This window comes from Doryrhamphus excisus, linkage group LG21, assembly GCF_037039965.1.
Source record: "Doryrhamphus excisus strain RoL-2023G ecotype Guam linkage group LG21, RoL_Dexc_Guam_v1.1, whole genome shotgun sequence".
NCBI classification, from domain to species: domain Eukaryota; kingdom Metazoa; phylum Chordata; class Actinopteri; order Syngnathiformes; family Syngnathidae; genus Doryrhamphus; species Doryrhamphus excisus.
This window is the reverse complement of record NC_136377.1, coordinates 7988044-8009933: the sequence shown is the minus strand read 5'-3', so window position 1 is coordinate 8009933 and position 21890 is coordinate 7988044. Positions and strand designations below refer to the sequence as shown.

At 39.3% G+C, this 21890-nt stretch overlaps 1 protein-coding gene across 3 annotated transcripts in view; it reads left to right on the top strand.

Annotated features, from left to right (window-relative positions):
- Nucleotides 1-21890, top strand: part of cadm2a (cell adhesion molecule 2a) — a 200807-nt gene that overhangs the window by 129442 nt on the left and 49475 nt on the right. For 2 of the 3 annotated variants that reach the window (XM_058087404.2, XM_058087401.2), the window contains exon 2: nucleotides 15551-15577. The exons of the other annotated variant lie outside the window; for it this stretch is intronic. In XM_058087404.2, the coding sequence (XP_057943387.2) occupies nucleotides 15551-15577 (27 nt within the window). The remainder of the gene's footprint in view (nucleotides 1-15550; nucleotides 15578-21890) is intronic. 3 annotated transcript variants of the gene reach the window in all.

The following is a 21890-nucleotide window of genomic DNA, read 5'->3' as shown; positions in this document are numbered from 1 at the left end:
GCAGCCTTTTTTACCCTGACAGCCAGTGGTTAGCAGCCGGCTATAGAGGGCATGCCTATGTGTCAGCTAAGTGACACCTGAATGGCCCCCTCGCTCACCATGCGGTGTCAACACCTTTGTCTGCCTCTGACAGTACTGATGGATGTGACACGGCGGGTCCTTGAGATCACTGATCCCTCTGAGAGTTCCAGAGGAGTCCAAACCATTCCAACCTAAGGGTACAAGGTGTCTTTGTCTCCTGCACAAACAAAAAGTCAGCGTAATCCTTCAATGATCCATGCAAGTATTGAAGCAGCCATGGTGGCCCTAAAATTAACTGGCTGAAAACGGCGCTTATGTGGAGATGCTAATGTTGCTACATGCATTTAGCTCATAGCTATGACTGAATGCAGAACTGTCATGTGTGTTCTCCTGCAAAGACTCAAGAAAGCAATGAATGAACATACAATGCGGTTCATTTTGATTTATGTTGTTGGATATAGGCATAGAATTGGGAATTAAGCCCAATTGTCATCACAGGGCTGATTTTAGGCTTTCAAGTCAGGTTTATTTACATACTGTATATGTATATATATATATATATATATATATGACATTCAGGTATATGTTATCTCCATCAGCAGTGTAGTGCATCAATGGTGATTTTTCCGTTGATTCACAGTATGTGTTCAAAAGCGTAAATATATTTGCATCACAAAACTGTTGCCCGCTGTGCTGTGATGCAAACAAAGAGACAATAACAGAGCGATGAAAACTTTTTTTTTATTTTCATGATTATATTATATAATGTGTTTAATATTTCATCTCATTTTGCATGAAATTGCTTAAGAGATGATTCATCAACAACCACTTCCACACAATCAGTGAGTTCATTGATTATCATTTCCTTATTTCCTGCAAAGGATGTAAATCGTGTGATCTCGTATTGCAAAGGATCATGGCATGCTGATCCAAAAGGAGCACGGGGACGCTTGGCTGCATTATGTGGATGTCTGTGATGGTGGGGGCGGACTTATAACAGATGGTGCCATCCACCTCCCAAGATAGTAATGCTCAATTATCACTGTCCAATTAGCACCTTTGCAATGGGCGTGAAAGAGGAAACTGGAATTATAGTAGTAGCCGATGAACCAACATGAACTACATATGTAGATTGGTTTTTATATTTGGAACATACAATAAAAACGCTTGTTCCTCGGAGGCAACATCACAGATGTGTGACCCGCATCCTTCTACCCCCCACCATCTCCCCCCCAGCCCTCCTACTCCCCTGGGTGTTTTTGGAGAGCACAATTGGAGCATGTAAGGGGTGAGCTTTAATTTGATGGGTCGGGAAAGTAAACAAGTCATCTGTTTATAAAGTCATGAAATTCGAACACTCTAAAGGAATTACAGTAGTCCATTTCATTCAAAAGTAGGAATTTAGTTATTGAATGATACAATACCCAAGACTTTTTTTTCCCCACCACGAGACACCTTTTGGAAATATAATAAACTCATAAGGACGGTCTTAAAGGAGTCTAAAAAGTAATTCAGTTGTGACCCACTTTAACAAAGAGGTTATTTTTAGAGCTTTTCAAAATGTCATATTTTGAATATAATAAAAATATACGTATATTTTAGAAGACATTATTAAGAAACTGAGAAGGAATGTGAGAACTGCATTCCAAAAGGAAAATAAAAGAAATAAAGTAGTCCCTAGATTATCATGGTTAATTGGCTCCAGACGCATCTGTAAATGTCCGCAAAGTAAGATTGTTGATATACGTATAAATGGAATATTTTTGTAGTTAGAGCATAGAAAACCCGTTTGAGACCTTCTGAATACATTTTTAGACTCTTCTAGACTTGTACTGACACCCCTATTGTCAATTTTACACTGGTATTAGGAGTAGGAGTAAATAAGCCGTTCGGTGGACAGGAGGTGACGTTTGGTGTTCAGAGTTGAGTTTTACCTCGGCGAGCATTTTTATTTGGGACTATTGTTCCTGTTGTGAGATAGTTCAAAACTGAAATAAAAGCCTCCTGTTCTGGCGATCAAATCTGCCATTTGTGTTACACAGAACATTACCGTAACCGAGTGACCGGAGTGGAAAACTACATATCAATCACAGCGTCTTTGAATGCACCTTTTAAATGCTGTATTTTATTTTTATTTTAGTTTATTTTGCAAATAAAAAATACATAGAATTGCCTTGAAGAGTATCACTTCGTATCACCAGGCTAGCTTGAGTTGAATAAACAAATGTGATTTAGAAGCAGGATCCACTGGAGCATTGGATTTGTAGCTTTAGTGTTTGTAGCTTCTTTAGAGAAACCACACTTGTATTTGTGTGTTTTGTATACTAGTGTCCACACATCAACTTATTTCATCATATTTCTTCACATCATATTTGGAAGAAGGCAGGGTCTTTGAAAATGTTTACACTGATTGGGTCTGAGTCGGAGCTGTACACTAGAACATGAATTAATGAGCATTCATGCATGGACATGCATTAATGAGATATGAATGTGTAGAGACCCAAATGGAGACCAGCCCCCTGACGGCCGAGCCAAAAGCGGTATAATTCGATGGAGGTTTGAAGGCAAGCTTCAACTTAGGCAAGTTTGCAAACATATACGCTAAAGCTTAAATGAAGGTCTGCTTACCTCATAAAAATGTGTTGAAGTGACTTTAGCTACACTTGCCCCGATGGTCGAGAGATGCACACCATCAAAATACATAAACACCAACGCATATATACTTTCTGGCATGCTGCATAAATCATTCATTCAGGGATTTACGGGTCCAAAAGCGGTTTATGCGCCTCTCAACATGCAGGGAAGCTACACAATGTCGTAAATAGAAGCGGCTGGAAAAAGGTGATGGTTTGAATATGTGCACTAACAGACTTGAAGCACTAAACAATCACAGCGAGCGCCGCACCGTGTGATGCCAAACGCTCCCTTGAGGGAGAGGTCACCTGTCAGCTCCCCCGTAGAGACACATGGAACGCGTTGCCAATTTAGCGCCATTCTAGCCTTTGTAATGCAGCGTGGCACCGGCACGCCTTTGTTCGCTGACCTTTGAATAATTCAGCCTGAGCAAAATGCTATGACACATTTTTGATCAAAGTTGCACTATCAAGGGGGGGTTGGGGGGCGCTATGTGTTTGACTTTATTGATGATGAAAGATCACCTCCTTAAGGCAATCCTTGTGCTTGATTAACACATTTAATCCCGTGAACACAACCTTGAACTTGTTTGGAGAGATGGTAATCATATTAGACATACGGTATCACCTATTATACTTATTTATAGCAAGCACGGAAGCACGAGGCAAGAAGTAGAATTATGGATAACCACATGGCTTAGATTCCTTGTGGTGTCAATGTCATTTTGTAATGTATAACAGTTAAGCTCTTCTGGGTGCTATTGTAGTATTGTTGTTATCACTATTGTAATGTTTTTATGCTTAGTTACAATGTTGTTGCTATGGTTGCTACTAAGCATAATTCCTGATATAAAATGCTGGAGACAGCTGGTCATGCTAATTTCTGATTGGTTTGTTTGTTTACATACAGTCATCCGTCGCCACTCAGCGTTTCAATTTTTGCAGCTTCACTCTATCAAGGCTTTTCCAAATATATTATATCACTTAATACCAAATACATATTTTTATACATACATTTTTATGAACCCGAATGCCCGATCCCAAATATGTATTTTACAGGTTTTTTTTTTTTTTTTGAATGGAATGCTAGTTGAGAGCAGTTTTCAAGCCATAAAAACATCCACAAGGAGGCAAAAGTGCATCTGATAAGAGCTTGGCATGTGAATTTGACTGGAAAAACATACATGACAACAAGAAGGAAGTGGAAGAAAGCAGAGGAGTGTAACATGCAGAAGGTTAGCATTGTAGGGAAATTTTAACGCATGCACATGCGCATGCACGTGTGCACAAACATGCAAACACAGAGTTCAGTTCCACAAGTGAAACATGTAAATAGTTGATGGTGTTATATTTGTAAATAAATTGTTATTTTGCTGTAAAAACAACAACATATGTTGTCATAGTTTAGATATTCAAGCTGTCACAAAAGCAGTCATTTGTGTCAAATTTGTGTCAAGTGAAAGTTATGCTTGAAATGTATCCTTTTATAAAAAGCAGCTTTTCTTTCTTTTTTTTAGTCTGAAACTGAAACTTACCTATGTTCTACTGCTGATTACTAGAGACTGGAATAGGTAGATACAAACTTTTATTTATATGAAAGACAGGAGTCTAGTCTTTTTTCGGTAAGCGGGCACGCTTGTGCATCAGTCACTGACGGTGTTTTTTTTGTTTTGTTTTGTTTTTTGCTTTTTTTTTTTGCTGGTGATATAATGCCAAACAAAAATATAAATTTTCTATTTAATTATTTTATTTTATTATTTTTAATTATTTTATTTTGTATTTAAAGCCAAACAAAAACATTCATTTTGTATTTAATATATTATTAAAAATGCATGTCCTGTCATCTAAAATTATAATTCAGCATCTCCAGCTCAATTAGCAAGAATCTTCTTCTGGATGTTCTGAACTCCTGTTTCTGTGCTAGTGTTGTACTGAGCAGAATAATGCTGTCAGCGTGAATAAAGGCATAGACAGCAAACCTGTTGTCAGTACCTCTGATTACTTCAAAACAGTAAAAAAAATCATGTAAATATGTTACGTCCTTTCATAGTTCTCTGTTTGTAGTATTCTCCCTAGACATATACTGCTATTGTACTGAAATAGAATATAATAGAATCTTTGTCTTGAGCTATGATGGCTGTCAAGACAGAAAGAATGATATCATTTCAACATTTGATAGTCCTTTGTTTGAATGATACCACACAACGTCTTAGCCTGGTGGGAGTTGACCTCTGCCCAGGGTTAAAAAAATGAAGATTGCATTACCTATAAGTTTTCTTGTCCCCTCGCCCTCTGATGAATGGCAGCAGATTATAGGTTGGTGACCATACTGCCTTTGTTTCAAAGCTTTGTGTCTTGGAAGCCTTTTGTTAGCCAGCGGGCATCGATCACAATAGAAGTTCACCTTTTAAACTATTCATTTGAAGAAGCGTGGAAACAGAAAGCATTGGCTGAGTTATGGGCTGTACCTGGACTGTACATCATCCCACAGCAGCACCTGGTTGACAGCATGTGTACTGTGTGTGTGTGTGTGTGTGTGTGTGTGTGTGTGTGTTTGGTGTCGTCCTGTAGCAATTCCCATTAGACTACTCTTGTTAGGGTGATTCATGATTTTGATATCCCTCAGGGGGTTTTTTTTGTTGTAGAAATGGAAATGTGCTTCTCAAGCTGAGGGGGAATCTGGAGTCAGGCTGTAAGGCAACATTTTACGATCTGTCTGTGTGTGGGTTTGTATTTTTACAAATTGTAGCCTGTTTTTTGTTTTTTTTTGGTGTTGTATTTTTTAATTTAATAAAACTGTCTTACACATCTTTATTGTTTTATCCATAGCCATATCTTCTAGTTCGGTCTAGCCTTAACTGAGCCACATTGAGTTTATGCCACATTTATAGCTTAGCCTTTTTTATCCTCTGTGCATTGACTGTATTGTCTAGTGTTATCTTGTGTTCAATATATTAAACAATACATTTAAGTACATATGTGCTATATAATAAGATTCAATGATTGATGCTGCAGCAAAATGATGCCGTTATTTGAACTCCTGAGGTGGAAAAACACAATAAAATATTTAGATTGTATTCTGGTCTATAAAATACAGGATACACACACACAAATATGTGTTTTTGGAAAGTCAGCATTTTTGCAGTGAGGTAACATGCAAGAAGCATATGAGATATACCAACCCTTACTTTGAATATGATGTACAGTATGTATTTGTCTGCTGTAATGTGTGGGGATATTTGCTGGGTTGTAATTTTCAGAATGTTGATGATGGGTCATTGGATGCAGTTTATAACACCTCTGCTAATAAGCCCTTGTCTTCCATTATGTTAATCAGTTGGCAGTTTATCGCTATTCATACTTGTCAGTCGCAGCCTTGCTGATATGCAAGATGTTGGTAGGCTAAACTTTAGCTGCTACGGTGGTAAGCAAACTCTTTCTTACAAATAAGACATAATACTCTCTATAAGTGGTACCGTCAGGATATTTTTGAAGTATAAATATCCCAACTTTCACTTGCGCCTCCATGTTCATATTTCCTCTCCGCTCCTCACCTTGCCCTCCCAACTACAATGGGAGCCAGTTGATGGTAAACAAACCCAAATCAATGTACACTTCAGGGTGTGACAGACTGTTGTTTTTTTTACCTCGAACAACTCAAACATAAGAAGCCCAACACATAAAAGGTAATTTGCATAAAAAAATAAAAATTTGATTAACACGATTTTAACAAATGCACTAAATACGACTGCAATTACTTATTTGTTATTGTGATGTCACTTCCTGTGTAGATGGACTGAAAAAAGCTTTGCACCAATCTCAGAGTTTTGAACTAGTTTAGCACTTCCCACAAATCTCGACTATAATAACAGATCTTTTTACTGACACCACTCGCCTGTATACTGTCTAGCCTGTTGCAAAGGAGAAGGACATGAGAGGAAACAGATACAATAGGAGCTAATTATGATGTTAAATGATATAAGGAAGACCTAAACAACATGAAGATATGAAATCCCTAATGAACGGATTTGAAGGATGAAAATGTATCACTTTGGAAACAAATGGATGGTTCGAAAGGAAAAGTAGAAGCTTTAAAGAACCAAAATGATAAAAAAAAGGATCACATATTGCAGATGATGTGCAGAGAGGATGATTTGAAGCAATCGACTTGCATGAACAATGTAATTGTGACTCGGCTTCACGTAACACGCAAGTCTTACACCAGTGCGCCTCATAACGGAGGAGGAAATGATGTTGGAGCAACATCATCAGGTGGCCAACTTTCTGCAGTCAAAGGGGGGTGGATGTGGATGTCAACATCATGGATGCATGCATCCCGATGCTTGACAGGAACACCTGTCAGGAAGAGAAAAAAACAAGGTAGCAATGCTGAGGCATGAAGTAAGCTGAAAGAAACAAACGTGTACATCAATGAGCATCTGACAAAAACGCAATGCTCACATTTCCGTGAATGCACACCATTTAAGGAAGCAGGGGAAAATTCAAAGCACTGTTAAATGAAGGCCAGTTAAAAGTTAAATGAAGGACTGAAGGAAGCCAAAATACTACAAACTGGACATAAAATACAAAAAGACATCATCCACAAATGCATCATGCAGCTTTCAAGTCAACATCATCAATGTTTTATTGTTTTGTTTAGTGTTTTACCAATTCAACTTTAAGGGCGGCACGGCGGGCGAGTGGTTAGCGCGCAGACCTCACAGCGAGGAGACCAGGGTTCAATTTCACCCTCGGCCATCTCTGTGTGCATGTTCTCCCCGTGCATGTGTGGGTTTTCTCCGGGTACTCCGGTTTCCTCCCACATTCCAAAAACATGCTAGGTTAATTGGTGACTCCAAATTGTCCATAGGTATGAATGTGAGTGTGAATGGTTGTTTGTCTATATAGGCTCCAGCACCCCCCGCAACCCTCATGAGGAAAATGAATGAATGAATGAATGAATGAATGAAAATATTGGGATAGGCTCCAGCACCCCCGTGACCCTCGTAAGGAAAAAGTGCTAGAAAATTAATTAATGAATAATTCAATTTTAAAATGGATGGTGTTTCTTGACCTTTATTTAGGTAAGGCACGTATTTTACATTGGAAAAATTTCATCACTGGCAACAGGTGGATACACAGGTTATTTGTGAACATTTAATCGTTCTTCCTGTCACAATACTTTGCTGGTATTGGTCGGATAATTCAATCTGTTTTAGCATGGGAAAGTACAGTATATCCCAGTATTGATTCATTGATTGATTTTTGGGACATTTCTTGGATTTTCCTGCATAGTCTTTCTAAATTCATTCATTCGTTAATTTTCTACCGCTTATCCTCACGAGGGTCGCCTATCCCGGCTGTCTTTGGGCGAGAGGCGGGGTACACCCTGGACTGGTCGCCAGCCAATCACAGGGCACATATAGACAAACAACCATTCACACTCACATTCATACCTATGGACAATTTGGAGTCGCCAATTAACCTAGCATGTTTTTGGAATGTGGGAGGAAACTGGAGTACCCGGAGAAAACCCACGCATGCACGGGGAGAACATGCAAACTCCACACAGAGATGGCCGTGGGTGGAATTAAACCTGGGTCTCCTAGCTGTGAGGCCTGCGCGCTAACCACTTGAACATCATTCAGTTTGACTGTACATATAAGAATGTTAATTAAATTGTTTTCAAACTGCTCTCCAAAATGACTTTCTAGTTTATTTTGTGGGACTGAGAACCATCATAGACAGCAAACCCAGCCGTTGTAAATTCTTTCTAAATTCCTATATAACAACTAGCATGTGCAACAAGGTGGACAGCAACAAATGGTGGCAACCACGCTGGCAACCACCCCAGACCAAAGAACAGATGCCACAAAGACATCCATTATATACCTCCAATTTCCCCCTTCTGGAAATCCATCGGAAAGCACTTTACATGTCTGTGTGACAGAGAGAAAGAGAAAAGAAAGTGGCTCGTCCTTCACTAAGTAATGCTTTGGCAACTATAATCAAGGCGCATTACAGTTATTACTGTTGCAAAATACATCTTGTGGGTTTGAACTGCTCATCGGCCTACAGGTTATATTTATTCTGTTTGCCTGTATTTTGCTGGCCACAACATTAGGTACAACTGCAAAGACAAGATCGGATCAATAATTGTTCTGTATATTTGGAAAAAGTACCACAACAATGAACATATTGTTAAATGAATTGCGTTAAGATGGTTCAGCATTATTAACTCATTTTTACTAAAAGTTGTCCCTCTCCGTAATGAACATTTTTGATGATTTCGACTGATTTTTCAAGGGTTATTTGGACATGGTATTTAGACCAAAGGAAAAATTCGACTCTCATCTTTCATCAGGAAAAAAAGTTTATTTTTACCTTTTTTCCGTTCTTTAGTAATCAGCAGTAGAACATAGGTAAGTTTCAGCAAAATGAAAAGATAACAAAGGGAAAAGACACTACATTTCAAGCATAACTTTGACACAATTTAGCCATATATATTAAGCCAAAATGGCGAAACAGCTATGCTACAGCATGAACAACACAAGTTGTTTTATATAAAATATAGTATATATTTTTTTACAAATATAACATCGACTATTTACAATTTTTACATTTGCAACTCAACTGTGAGTATGTGCACGCGTGCATGCGTTAAAATTTCCCTTCAAGCTCTTATAAAATTCCTGCACCAAGCATGATTCTTCTTTTGTGAAGTTACATCATCACCTTGTTGTGCCTCTCATGCAAAAAAAAAAAAAAAAAACATAAAAGATGTATGACTACATCTTAGGCAGCCAGCCTTTGCTTTGCAAAAGACGTATAAATACATCTTTGGTTAACTTTTACTTTCTTTTACTGGTGTGCCTAATAAAGTGCCCAGAGAGTATATCATATAACTAATTGAAATCCTTACGCCTGTTGTCATTCACACACGAGCGCTGCATCATCGCATGTGCTAACATTTGTGTTCATCCTCTTCGCACCAGTCAATCCACGGTAGGCTTCGTGTGTGTTAATTTATGCTAAGGAAAGGAAATCAGAGTCGATTAAAAAAACAGATGTGTGTCCCCTGTAATGCGATGGAACAATGATGCAGTAGACAGATTTAATAAAGCAGGCAGTATGTTGGCAATAAGCTGAGTTAAGCAAGCTTGATTCCATCTATTAACACTGTTTACCATCTCCTTTATTGCCCTGAGATGAATTGCAGCCAGGATAAATAAGACACATTTCGCTGGTGTTCATTCAGAGACTAACCAGAAATAAAATAATCTGGGGTTTATGAACGACTCATTTGGAAATATAATACCACGTATACTGTATTGTTTTCATTATTGGTAACTGTTTTGTGCAGGTGTTATATAGTGATAAAACAAAATAGTGGGACTTTGGTTGTAAAGCGGTGTGGTGTATCTTCACATAAGGAAACACAGATGCAGCTCAGCTAAAGATAGCCCTCCATTATAACATCATGTAGCCAACCCTGCAATTATTGCACTCTATTGGTTCTTCACACAGCACACCTGGAAGATACCAAGGGTATCACATATAGCACTGAACCCACCACGACTGAGAAACATTGATATTATTGTCACCGTGGGTGAAATATACAATAGCAGCCTATATTGTGGGAGGCATTATTGATATCAATGCCATTGTGGGTACTTTTCCACTGAAAATTAGTGACTCAACTCCACTTTCCGCACAGAACAAGACATGCTAACAATATTGATGGATGAATGATTCATCGTTTATCGTAGTAATTGGTCCCAGACCCGACCGTGATGACTGATTCCTTATTTAGAAATGCTATAGTTTTCTAGTTAGTGCATGGACACCCTCTTTATGACCTTTTAAACATGTTTTTAATATTATTAAAGCCCCAGTGCTCCTATTGTCACCTTTAAACTGTATTTTATTACCAAACACAGTAGACATACCAAATAAATCAGGTGTTATTGTGCCTGTTGTGAGATAATTCAAACCTAGAATAAAAGCGTGTTGTTCTGTTACTGCTCACCAAACTGTAACAGTTGCATTACTGACTCCTAGTGGCTAGTGTAGAATACTACATATTCAGTGTCTTTCAATATGTCTTTTGAATGCCTTATACAGGAAGATACTGTATGTATTTTTGTTCATTTAGGCATTATATGCTCGGAAATGCTTAATTTAAAGAAAAAAATTTTAAATTTGCTTCAATATGCATATTTTTTTTTACTATAAATAAGTCATATTCAACCAGAAAACAACATGATTTATAAATTGATGCTGGGAAATTCAAACTGTGAAGCAGTTACTATTACGTGTCTGTCAGCATCCATTTGCTCCTTACTGCATCATTGTTGCAGCATCACTTCAGCTCCATCTGACCTCCATCAAGGCCAAACAATCCTAACCATGTTTGTCTGACTTGTTTGACTGAAGAAGTCCATACTGTTCTTCCCATCCTGCCTTGTAGATGTAGCTCCATCTTCTGGATCTGATTGGACACTGCACTACATTGCCCCGATGCAAGTGGGCTGTAACAGCCATGTGGTTTGGATCCTTGATGGGTTTTTGCTTGGCACCCTTCAAAAATGATTTTTGTCGTTTGTTTGTTATTCTGCTAACTAACAAACCGCCGAATGACAATCAAAGCAATACCTCAAATCACACTTTAAGGCTAATTTTATGCTTTACTGATGTTCAAAACAATCTCTTGCCCTCATGCTTTTGGTGGTTAATTTTATGCTTTACAGAGGGTAAGAAGTAAACCAACAATGATCAGAACAGTGTCTTGTGTCTCTGCATTTTCTGCTTGGTAGAGGTAACAAACTAACCAGCAAATGCTGATGAAAACAACTTATCTCCATTATGCTCTTTTTCTTGGTTCGCACTGAAAGGAGGTAACAAACAAATCCGCTAACAGTCACATCTGTATCTCAAAGCCTTGGATTTTATGTTTAGCAGACATAACATTTTTATCAAATCTATATTTTGTGGCCCAGCATTTTCTGCTTGTCAGAGGTATCAACATTTTCCATTTTTGTGGGTTTTTTTGTGCCTGGCAGAGGTAACAAACCAACAGAAGTTGGTAAAAACAACAGTTAGTCCTCACACTTTCCTGCTGGTGTTCAACTTGGCAGAGGTAAAAAAAACAAAACAAAACGAAAAAAGAAATCCTAAATAGGAATCAAAACTGCTGTGCTTGGCGGAGTTAAGAAATGGAGTCAAAACAGTACCCCTCCCCTACAAAGCATGGGGACATCATGAACCGCAAACTAGTATTACTCTATTTACTATTACATAACACACTGTTTTCCGTGCCTAGGGTTTTGATTGTACAGTTGTCCCCCATCAGTTTGCACTTTCAATTTTGCAGCATATTATCAGTTTCTCGATAGTATTTTAAATCGGAGGGATGCAAAAACATTTCTGTCCCTCATTGGGGGCACGACAGGAAATAGTTGAGAACCCCTGCAGTAAATGGGCTGAAATTGACATCCGATCGTATTTTATACACAGCAGACACAAATAAAGTATTCAACATTTCCCCCCTCTTTATTCCCCCGTTGTTTGCAGTGTATTTTCACATGGCTATGGCTTCAAATCACTGTGGTCTGTGGCCCTTAAAGTGATGCACCCTCACTGCTACCCCTAGGTCTATGGGGGTGTTATTTCATGCCTTGGGAGCTCTAATAATGGTAGAAATTTTAGAACGTTGTAAACATTTTTTTATGCTGTAACTATGAAAATATTCAATTTATAAATCAGCAATGCCATGCATTCATCACAATCAGGTCTAGAACGAATTAATCGCAATAAACTGTGATGAATTACCCAGCCTTCTTTTTTACATGTTGTCACATAGTAAGCACTAGATATGAAAAGGCAGTTGTGACACCTTCCTCAAGTAGCGTAAAAAAAAAATGACTGCAGAGGGAGAATCGGTGCAAGGCTGTGGCAAATGAACACCGGTCCTCCCAGGAGACCTTTACCCTGAGGGAGCGCTATGATCGCCGCAGCGCCTTGTGTACGTGGATGTGTGTCACAGCAGGTGGTGCCCGTATGAAGTATCACACAGTTTATTTATGACAGCACCCCCACTGACGCTCAGAGGCTGAAAACAAGCCGCTCACAACTCAGAGCATCACTGTTGTGACACCAGACACTCTCTCACTTCTCACCTGCTCTTAAAGTGCACACTTGGAGTTTATTTGCTTTAGAACCGACGCCTGGAGCCATAGTGAAAGGAATATTTGGTTGTAAAGTATGTTCTTGCCGTTCTTAACGAGGTGTGATTTATTGACTGACAGTTTGTACTATTTGCTCTGTTTAATGTTTACTATATGCAACTGAATTTTTTTTGACATTAATAACAAATAATTACAGTATTCAAATTTGTATTATATCAAACATAAGCAATCATGTAGGTATTAAAAAAAAATCATGTAATGTTATGTGGAAAATGTAATGTAGTAGACTGACATTCTTTTTTTAATGGCTATTAAAGACAAGTGTTTAGTTGCAAATGGTTTAGAATGAATATTTCACAAATGTTTTGGTAGTATGGTTATTTCATTGTTTGTCAAATATTGAATGAACTCTTATTATTATTAATATTATTATGAACATTAATATTATTAATATGTATATTATTTGTTATATTAGATCAATCTATAAATGTCTACAATCAATTTTTTTACAAAATGTCCGATAAATTTATTTACAGAATTTTAGAAATTTATTTCATTTTGTCTTTTTAAACAGTGGTTTATTTTTATTTTTATTTTTATTTTTATTTTTATTTTTATTTTTATTTTTATTTTTATTTTTATTTTTATTTTTATTTTTAAGCTATAGTGAATATTTTTCAGACAAAATACGGGATAAGTATAGTAAGTTAGTATAATGTATACACACTAAAATAATAAGTAACCAAAAGTGATTTAATAGCTTACATCTATCCTCTATGGTGCTTATCTTCACTCAGGTTGCTGAAGTACGTATACTGCAGCCTATCCCAGCTGACTGGCGGGGTACACCCTGGACTGGTCGCCAGCCAATCACAGGGCACATATAGACAAACAACCATTTGCACTCACATTCATACCTATGGACAATTTACAGTCACCAATTACCTTGGAATGACAACGTTAAAACTCCACACACAACGTTAATCCTCTTGTCGCTTATCTAGTTGAAGTCTTGTAATATTCAGGACATCATGCACAATGGTAGAGTGCACATTTTTCACTTAAATATTGGTGGACATCAGGTATAAGGTGGATTACCGGAGATTGCTTGGGAACTGGCTATTCAATACAGATGTAAATGGAAGAAAAAAATCATTGAAGAGGATGTGGGCTTGAAATACATTGTAGACAAATCTCCTCACCTTTGAAGTGCATTGTGTCCAATGAAGAGCATTGCAAACATATAACAGGCGGCCATTACAATCAATCTGCGCAAGGCATGCTAAAATGGAGGAATGAAAGAGAGAGAGAAATGAAAAGTGTCTCCAATATCAGCTTCCTGGGACTTGTGGAACTGTTGTGCCGGTTGCTTAGTAACTGTAATACTCACATTCAGCCGCAGAGCATCTGCCTCCATTTTACACCGTTTTAACTTCCCATGTCCTCAAAACCTGCTTTTCTGTGTGATTTTATGGCAGTTATGACTCATTTTCTTTATTTTTCTGCATCTCCCATCCCACATAGTGCAAGGACAAGGACGACTTAAATTTATGTTTGCATATACCCGCCAAAACAGGAATCAAAACTGCTAAGAAATGGAGTCAAAACAGTACCCCTCCCCTACAAAGCATCGGGACATCATGAACTGCAAACTAGTATTACTTTATTTACTATTACATAACACACTTTTCCGTGCCTAGGGTTTTGATTGTACAGTTGTCCCCCATCAGTTTGCACTTTCAATTTTGCAGCATATTAACAGTTTCTCGATAGTATAGCAAACTAGCATTACTCTATTTACTGTTACATAACACACTGTTAACTACCTGCAATGCTTTTGAACAAGACTATAAGTTGGAGTTACGGGTATTTAAAAGAGTGTGTTAATTTTCAAACATAGTGTAGTAAGAATCGTAAAGCTGGAGTCCAGAGTGCCCATGAATGCACCTCGAGATGCATAAGGAAACTGAGCACTGCTGTTAACGTGTTAAGATACACATAAGTCAATATAACCTATATGCAATATAATAGTATAATTATCTGCAGTGTTTGTTTTTTTGTTTTTATATGTGCACCTGCAGTGCTATTCTCTTTGTTCTTCACGTCGTGTGTCCTTTTTTTTTGTCTCTACGAGGTTTTCAGGCTCACTGGAGGCATTCCAATTGATCCATCAATTTGGCAAAGCAGTGAAACATAAGAGTCATTCCCTCAGGACACACACACACTTTTCATAGACTATCTATGTTGTTTGCTTCACTCTCCACTGTCTCTTGAGTTTGCTTGTGTGTTCTTTCTTCTGTGTGCCCCCCCACCCCCACCTCCTTGCAATATGCATTTCTGCTTGTTGGACCGTCTAGTGTCATCGCCTCTCGGAGGAGAGTCCTGTCTAGGCCTGTCATGACTCAGTACACTGCTGTCAGTCACAAGCCAGTGTGAACTTTCAGCAGCGTTTGCATGGATGATCGCACGGATGACGAAAGTCAAGCACTGACTCATTAATAACATGATAGCAGTATGTCCTTTTAAGAAGGACTCTTTCGATAAAGCACATATAGAGACATGCTGTTCTTCCAACAGTTGTCTAATCATGTGTTCTGTCTTTGTCCCTTTTTTCCCCTTTCTGTTTTTTTTTTTTTTTTTGGTTTTTGTCTCTTCCTTCCTCTTTTTCTGTCTGTTCAACCCCGCTTTTTGTCTTCTTGGGGACACCAGTGATGGCTTCCAAAGGCAAAGTTCGAGGTGAGTGGTGGCCGTGTAGATAAGAATTAGATCTATTATGAGGCTGTGTTCACACTTGTCTTTTTTTTTTTTGTGAGGTGCAGCAGCTTAAGTAAAAAAATACATATTTTAGATAACTTCTTACTTTTGACAGTCCAAATATATTGGCAAGGGCACAGATTCTGTCTCTCCGTCATGTGTCATTGCCTGGCTCCTTCACACCACAATGACCGAGGCGGTGCATAACATTGTGTCAGTTTGCACCTGCCTTTAAACACATTCAATACCAAAGACGTAGTTATGCAGTTTTAAAGACCCAAAGTCGCGATTCCATATATATAATATATTTATACATTTTATAATTTTTTTTTGCATGAGATGCAACTCCCTACTAATACTTCAGAGCAATTTTAACCCATGAAAACGGCCACCAGGTGGCAGAAACGGTCGTGTTTTTTAACCGATCATGCTAAAATTTTGCTTGTCAGTTTGGTGTATGCCAAATTTGGTGGCGATTCGGCTAACTACATTAAAGTTAGTTAAAGTTAGTATTTTATTGGGGGGAAAATGGGATGCCATGCCATTTCAAAGATGTTCCTTTCCATTGTCACACTTACTGTGTTGCACATTTACTGGCCAAGTGAGATCTTCATCATCAACCCTTCCACTGCAGACCTTGACTGGATGCTGTGGTTTCAAAGTATACATATAAAGACCTACCCCGCCAATCTACCCTTAAGAGAACATGTTGAATTTCCTCAGCATGCTCCTCGATGAACACTGTTTTTTATAATCTACTTTATGTTTTAGGTTCCAACATGTAATGTCAATACGTGTTCACACTACACACTAAGACCTTGGTTCGAATCTCCATTTGGGTATCTCTGTGTACAATAATAGAGTACAAATTAGAATTCACGTACTCATTCATATCATAAGCAAGTGTGACCAAGTCTGAAGTTGGCACCATGTTTGCATCATGCACTTTGCACCAGTCTACAAATTAGATAAGTGTTTTCCCATAATCAGGTGAGCGTAAATAAAGATGAACTTATGCATAAATCCATGCATGAATTACACTAAGGCCGAGTGGTTAGCGCGCAGGCCTCACAGCTAGGAGACCAGAGTTCGATTAAACCCTCGGGCATCTCTGTGTGGAGTTTGCATGTTCTCCCTGTGCATGTGTGGGTTTTCTCCGGGTATTCCGGCTTCCTCTTACATTCCAAAAACATGCTAGGTTAATTGACTCCAAATTGTCCATAGGTATGAATGTGAGTGTGAATGGTTGTTTGTCTATATGTGCCCTGTGATTGGCTGGCGACAAATCCAGGGTGTATTGCTTGCCTGAAGACAGCTGGGATAGGCTCCAGCACCCCGGCGACCCTAAGAGGATAAGCGGTAGAAAATCAATGAATGAATGAATTCCACTTAGTTTCCTCGCTGTCATCCATTTGAACATGAGTGAAACACGGGACTTCCTTTTAGTCCGGTTGGAACATTTCAAGTCTAGTTTATTCTTTGGTCATTTGTTTGCTTTCACTCTATCTCCACTTGGAGCTGTCAGCATTGTGTAACCAATTCATGGAGCCCAATTTAATTTCCCCCCATAAAACCATCAGTTGTGTGTGTGTGTCCTTGGCTCTCATAAGGACTTGCCTTCTGGTCTGGACAAGAACACACTTAATATCAACTTGAGCTTTTTACACACAGGTTTATATATTTTTGACCATTAAATTGATGGGGCTGAATCAAGGACAAATAATATTGATGTCCAGTAGAAGGCTTGGCAGTGTGTTTGCTGTTTGATTCCAACATTACACATCAGATTGATAGAGATGCCATTTGATGTTAGCTTAAAAAAATATCTTCAGGTTGTGTTTGTTTTTGCCACTTTAACTTCAGGTGATATTTCTCAAAGCGACGGCACAAAACAATGACCTTATTAAATGATGCAGCAAGCTCTTTCTTCATCAGCGGGCACGGTTGTGAAAGGTCTCCCTTGGTTCCGCCCTGCTCAGTCAAAATGACATACAGGTCATTGGTAAAAGAGCATAGTGTAACGGACTGGGGGATATTGCTTATGACGTGTTTTCCAAAATGTGGTTCCTTCCCAATTCGTAGAAAGCGAAGGTCAAAACACGTGAATACAAAAAAAATATCCAGGCTGATTCTGGCTACTCCATTATTAAACAGGATTATAGAGCTTTGTAGCTAAAAGGATAGCCTTACCATATGCAGATACGCAAAAGATTTTATGATGGATCTGAGTCCCACAAAATAAAGAAAGACATTTTGTGGAGCAGTTTGAAAACAATTTAATTAACATTCTTATATGTACAGTCAGGCTGCACGATGTTCAAGTAGTAAGCGCGCAGGCCTCACAGCTCGGAGACCCGAGTTCGATTCCATCCTCAGGTATCTCTGTGTGGAGTTTGCATGTTCTCCCCGTGCATGCGTGGATTTTCTCCGGGTACTCCGGTTTCCTCCCACATTCCAAAAACATGCTAGGTTAATTGGCGACTCCAAATTGTCCATAGGTATGAATGTGAATGGTTGTTTGTCTATATGTGCCCTGTGATTGGCTGGCGACCAGTCCAGGGTGTACCCCGCCTCTCGCCCAAAGACAGCTGGGATAGGTTCCAGCACCCCCACGACCCTCGTGAGGATAAATGGTAGAAAATAAATGAATGAATGAATATGGCTGGTACAAATATGTTACCTGAAGAATACAATAAACATGACAACCTAGGAAGCGCTGTTTTTTGCCGTACAATGCCATAGCTATTGATAATCTCCCAAAGAGCTACCAAAAAATCGACACATTTGTTACTAATGACAAAAAATAGATATTATTTAAGCCTTTATATTGCAATTTTTATTTGCCCGACAGGCTTTAAATCATGCATTTGTCAGTTGGGGCTAGTGTTTCCCAATCAAAGCATGCAGCAAAAGTTTCACCTTTTACTGGTTTCTCCAGCTGAAATGATGACTAAGAATCGCTATTGATGTTGGATAATGATGTGTGTGTGTGTGTGTGTGTGTGTGTATGTGTGAAACGGACATTTTTAGTCTTGAGGACCTCAAGCATTTTTTTTTCATCTGACACTGCAGAAAAAAGTATGCATAAAAATCATTTACCTATCACAAGGCCTGGTGGGGGTTTTGTATTGGCAGCCATATGTTGTGGACAACAAACACAGGTGCATTTTATTGATACCATTTTGATACCTTGAGGACATCCTGTGTCCCATTGTAATGCCATTCATCCACCACCCCCCATCACTTCATGTTGCAGCATGCTAATGCATGGCCCCATGTTGTAAGAATATGCCCCTTTGAGCATATTTGGCATGCTCTGCATCGTACATGATAGCGTGTTCCAGTTCCTGACAATATCCAGCAACTTTGCAAAGCCCTTGAAGAGGACCAACATTCCACCAGCTATAATCCTAAATGGTGATATTACCAGATATTTCTGGACCCCCATCCCCACAGTAAAACATGGCCTTTTAGTGTGGCCAGCATAAGGCACACCTTTGCACCGATAATGCTGTTTCATCACCATCTTCCTATACCACACCTGTGAGGTGGAGAAGTTCGCCTGTACATAGAAAATGTGTTGCATATTTTGGTAGCGTGTAGTTGTACAGCTAGAGTCCAGACATAAAGGTCAGCAGCTCCAGGCTGTCCGTCTGTCTGGCTGCACTTCTCTCTCCTTCACTGCCTCCTGAATGTCTAAATAAGGAAGGTTAGTTGACTCAGCTGCTGTTGCTTCAAAGGTCAGAAGGGAAGAATCTGTAATTCTGTCTCATGACAATTAGTTGTGCTATACTTTCGGGAGGGGTTGTTGTTTCGGAAAAAAAATTCCAGATGCAGTATTGACGTCTTGTGCGGTGGTTGGAATGTAATGAGTGGTTGGGAGGCAGGGGTCCAAATGATTGTCGGGAAGCTGTGATTGTTGAGCCATCTCTTTTTGGTTGAGGGCGGAAATTGAGGATGGTGATGAGTGGTTCCATTTTAGCATTCAACATACATTTAAAGTCAGCAGTAAGGAGGTTGGAGCTTATTTCTAAGGGAGGAAAAAAAGACAACCTTCAAGTGCTCCATTCTGGAAGATGTAGTGATGCAACGCTCACTTCTTTATTGCACACGGAAGAAGCGGTTGACCTGTGTCATCCTTGGCGTGTCATTCAGATTTGAGGGCAATTAATCTAACCCCCCCCTCAGTCTCTCGCTCTCTCAGAACACAATGGAGCGCAAGGATCACGATTATCGGGAAAGGAGCTCCGGCAGAAAGGGAGGATATGAAAATGAGAGACAAAGAAAGTGGAAATACACCCTTCAGGGATCAACTCCAAGAGGAAATGTGACACACGGAGAGCAAGGAATACTGAGAGAAAGCGAGGGAATTGAGTGTGTGTACTGGAAAAGAAAGTAGGGGAAAGCACCCGAGTTGAAGAGAAGATCTAAATTTAGACATGGAAATCAGAGGAGAGCAGCTGCCTCCTTTTTCCTCAGGAGATACATTTAAATCAGGTCTGGGTGGCCAGGAGGGAAAACTAAGCAAGCAACTCCACTGGTCAATTAGGCACACACAGGACTGCATTGTTCTAATAGAACCATCATTGTGGCCCCTTTGGCCGTTTTAGTCCCAGTGGACTGCTCATGCTGGGGGGGTTCATGGATGGAATTTGTGCAAAAATAACTTATCACTTGAAGAATCTGCAGATTTTTTTTGAGGACTGCAATGCGATGCAAATGGCTCATTAGTAGTGTAGTGGTTCACATTGCTGACATTAGTGGGACTCCCACTAAATGGCAGCATCCTACTCCGAGCATCCCAAACTATAGCAAACTCTGTCAAGGCGTAAATGTCACATGATAACAGCTTATATACAGAATGTGGTTCAAATAGGACTCGACAAAGTTTCACTGGTCTATGTGAGTGACAGTAAGAAAAGCTCTATCTTTCTTGGGAAGGAGTCATTTGACTACATCTGTTGGTTTGCATGTCTAAATGTCCAAACCCTGCATATAAGACTAATTTATACTTTTATGTCTGATAAAATATTTGAGTGGTTGAGTGGTTAGCACGCAGACCTCACAGCTAGGAGACCAGGGTTCAATTCCACCCTCGGCCATCTCTGTGTGGAGTTTGCATGCTCTCCCCGTGCATGCGTGGGTTTTCTCCGGGTACTCCGGTTTCCTCCCACATTCCAAAAACATGCTAGGTTAATTGGTGACTCCAAATTGTCCATAGGTATGAATGTGAGTGTGAATGGTTGTTTGTCTATATAGGCTCCAGCACCCCCCGCAACCCTCATGAGGAAAATGAATGAATGAATGAATGAATGAAAATATTGCCGTATATCCTGGCCCACCTTGTACATGAATGGCTTCCACAGATAATTGTTGAGGAAGTCTGCAACACAGCGTCTTTTTTACTCAGTCGATTTTTTTAACTCGAGATCCTTCACGATGGCTGTCGTGTTTCAGAAGCTTGCACGGGGCATTCAACCAACCACTGAGCGTCTTACGGTGTATAATTTCACTTAAATAGATAACTTAAAAAGAGCAATTATGAGGTTGTCCTTCCTCTGCGTATAGCAACGCTACTTGTTACTCTGCCAGTCCACTAATGTATTCCTTGGCCAATGTATTCCAGTACTGCTGCATGCACGTAACTAGTTCTTTCATTATGGGGGCCACCTTCTCCTTCATGGGGTGAATTCCAAAATTTTTAAAAATGTGTCCATGATCAAACAGTGGCATCATAAAACCTTGACTACATGTACATCCAATGTTTTGTTACATTTTAACTTTATAGCACAGCTATGTTACACATGCTATATTACAAGGAAGCATTTTTTGAAGCATTTGCGTATGAATAGAGCTAACGCAGAGTTATGCTCCAAAACATCGTCTTGTATGCTGGGTCTGTGCAAACATGGTTGAAAAGTGTCTGAAATGTTGTCAGCAAGTTAGAAAACAATCAAGGAGGAGTTAGGATGCTAATTTTAAGGTAATGTCAACCAGTGAAGAAATATGATATTCCTTTTTATTTCAATCTACCAGTTATTATTTCACCGATTGAAAGCATGAAAGATGGGTCTTATATTCAGGTCAATACGGTGCGTTCCCTTTGTGGCCTGAAAGACTGAAATAAAATATATGCCAGTGGGCTGTACTTAAGTATGTGCGTCCCATCTGAGTAAGTTGGGAAAATGAGGAGAAAGTAGGTGATGTTCATAGAGAAGAAGCAATAAAGAGAGTGAGGACAGCGGCAGGGAGGCTGGTAAATCATGGGGCCAGCGCACGCTTCATGCAAAACTTC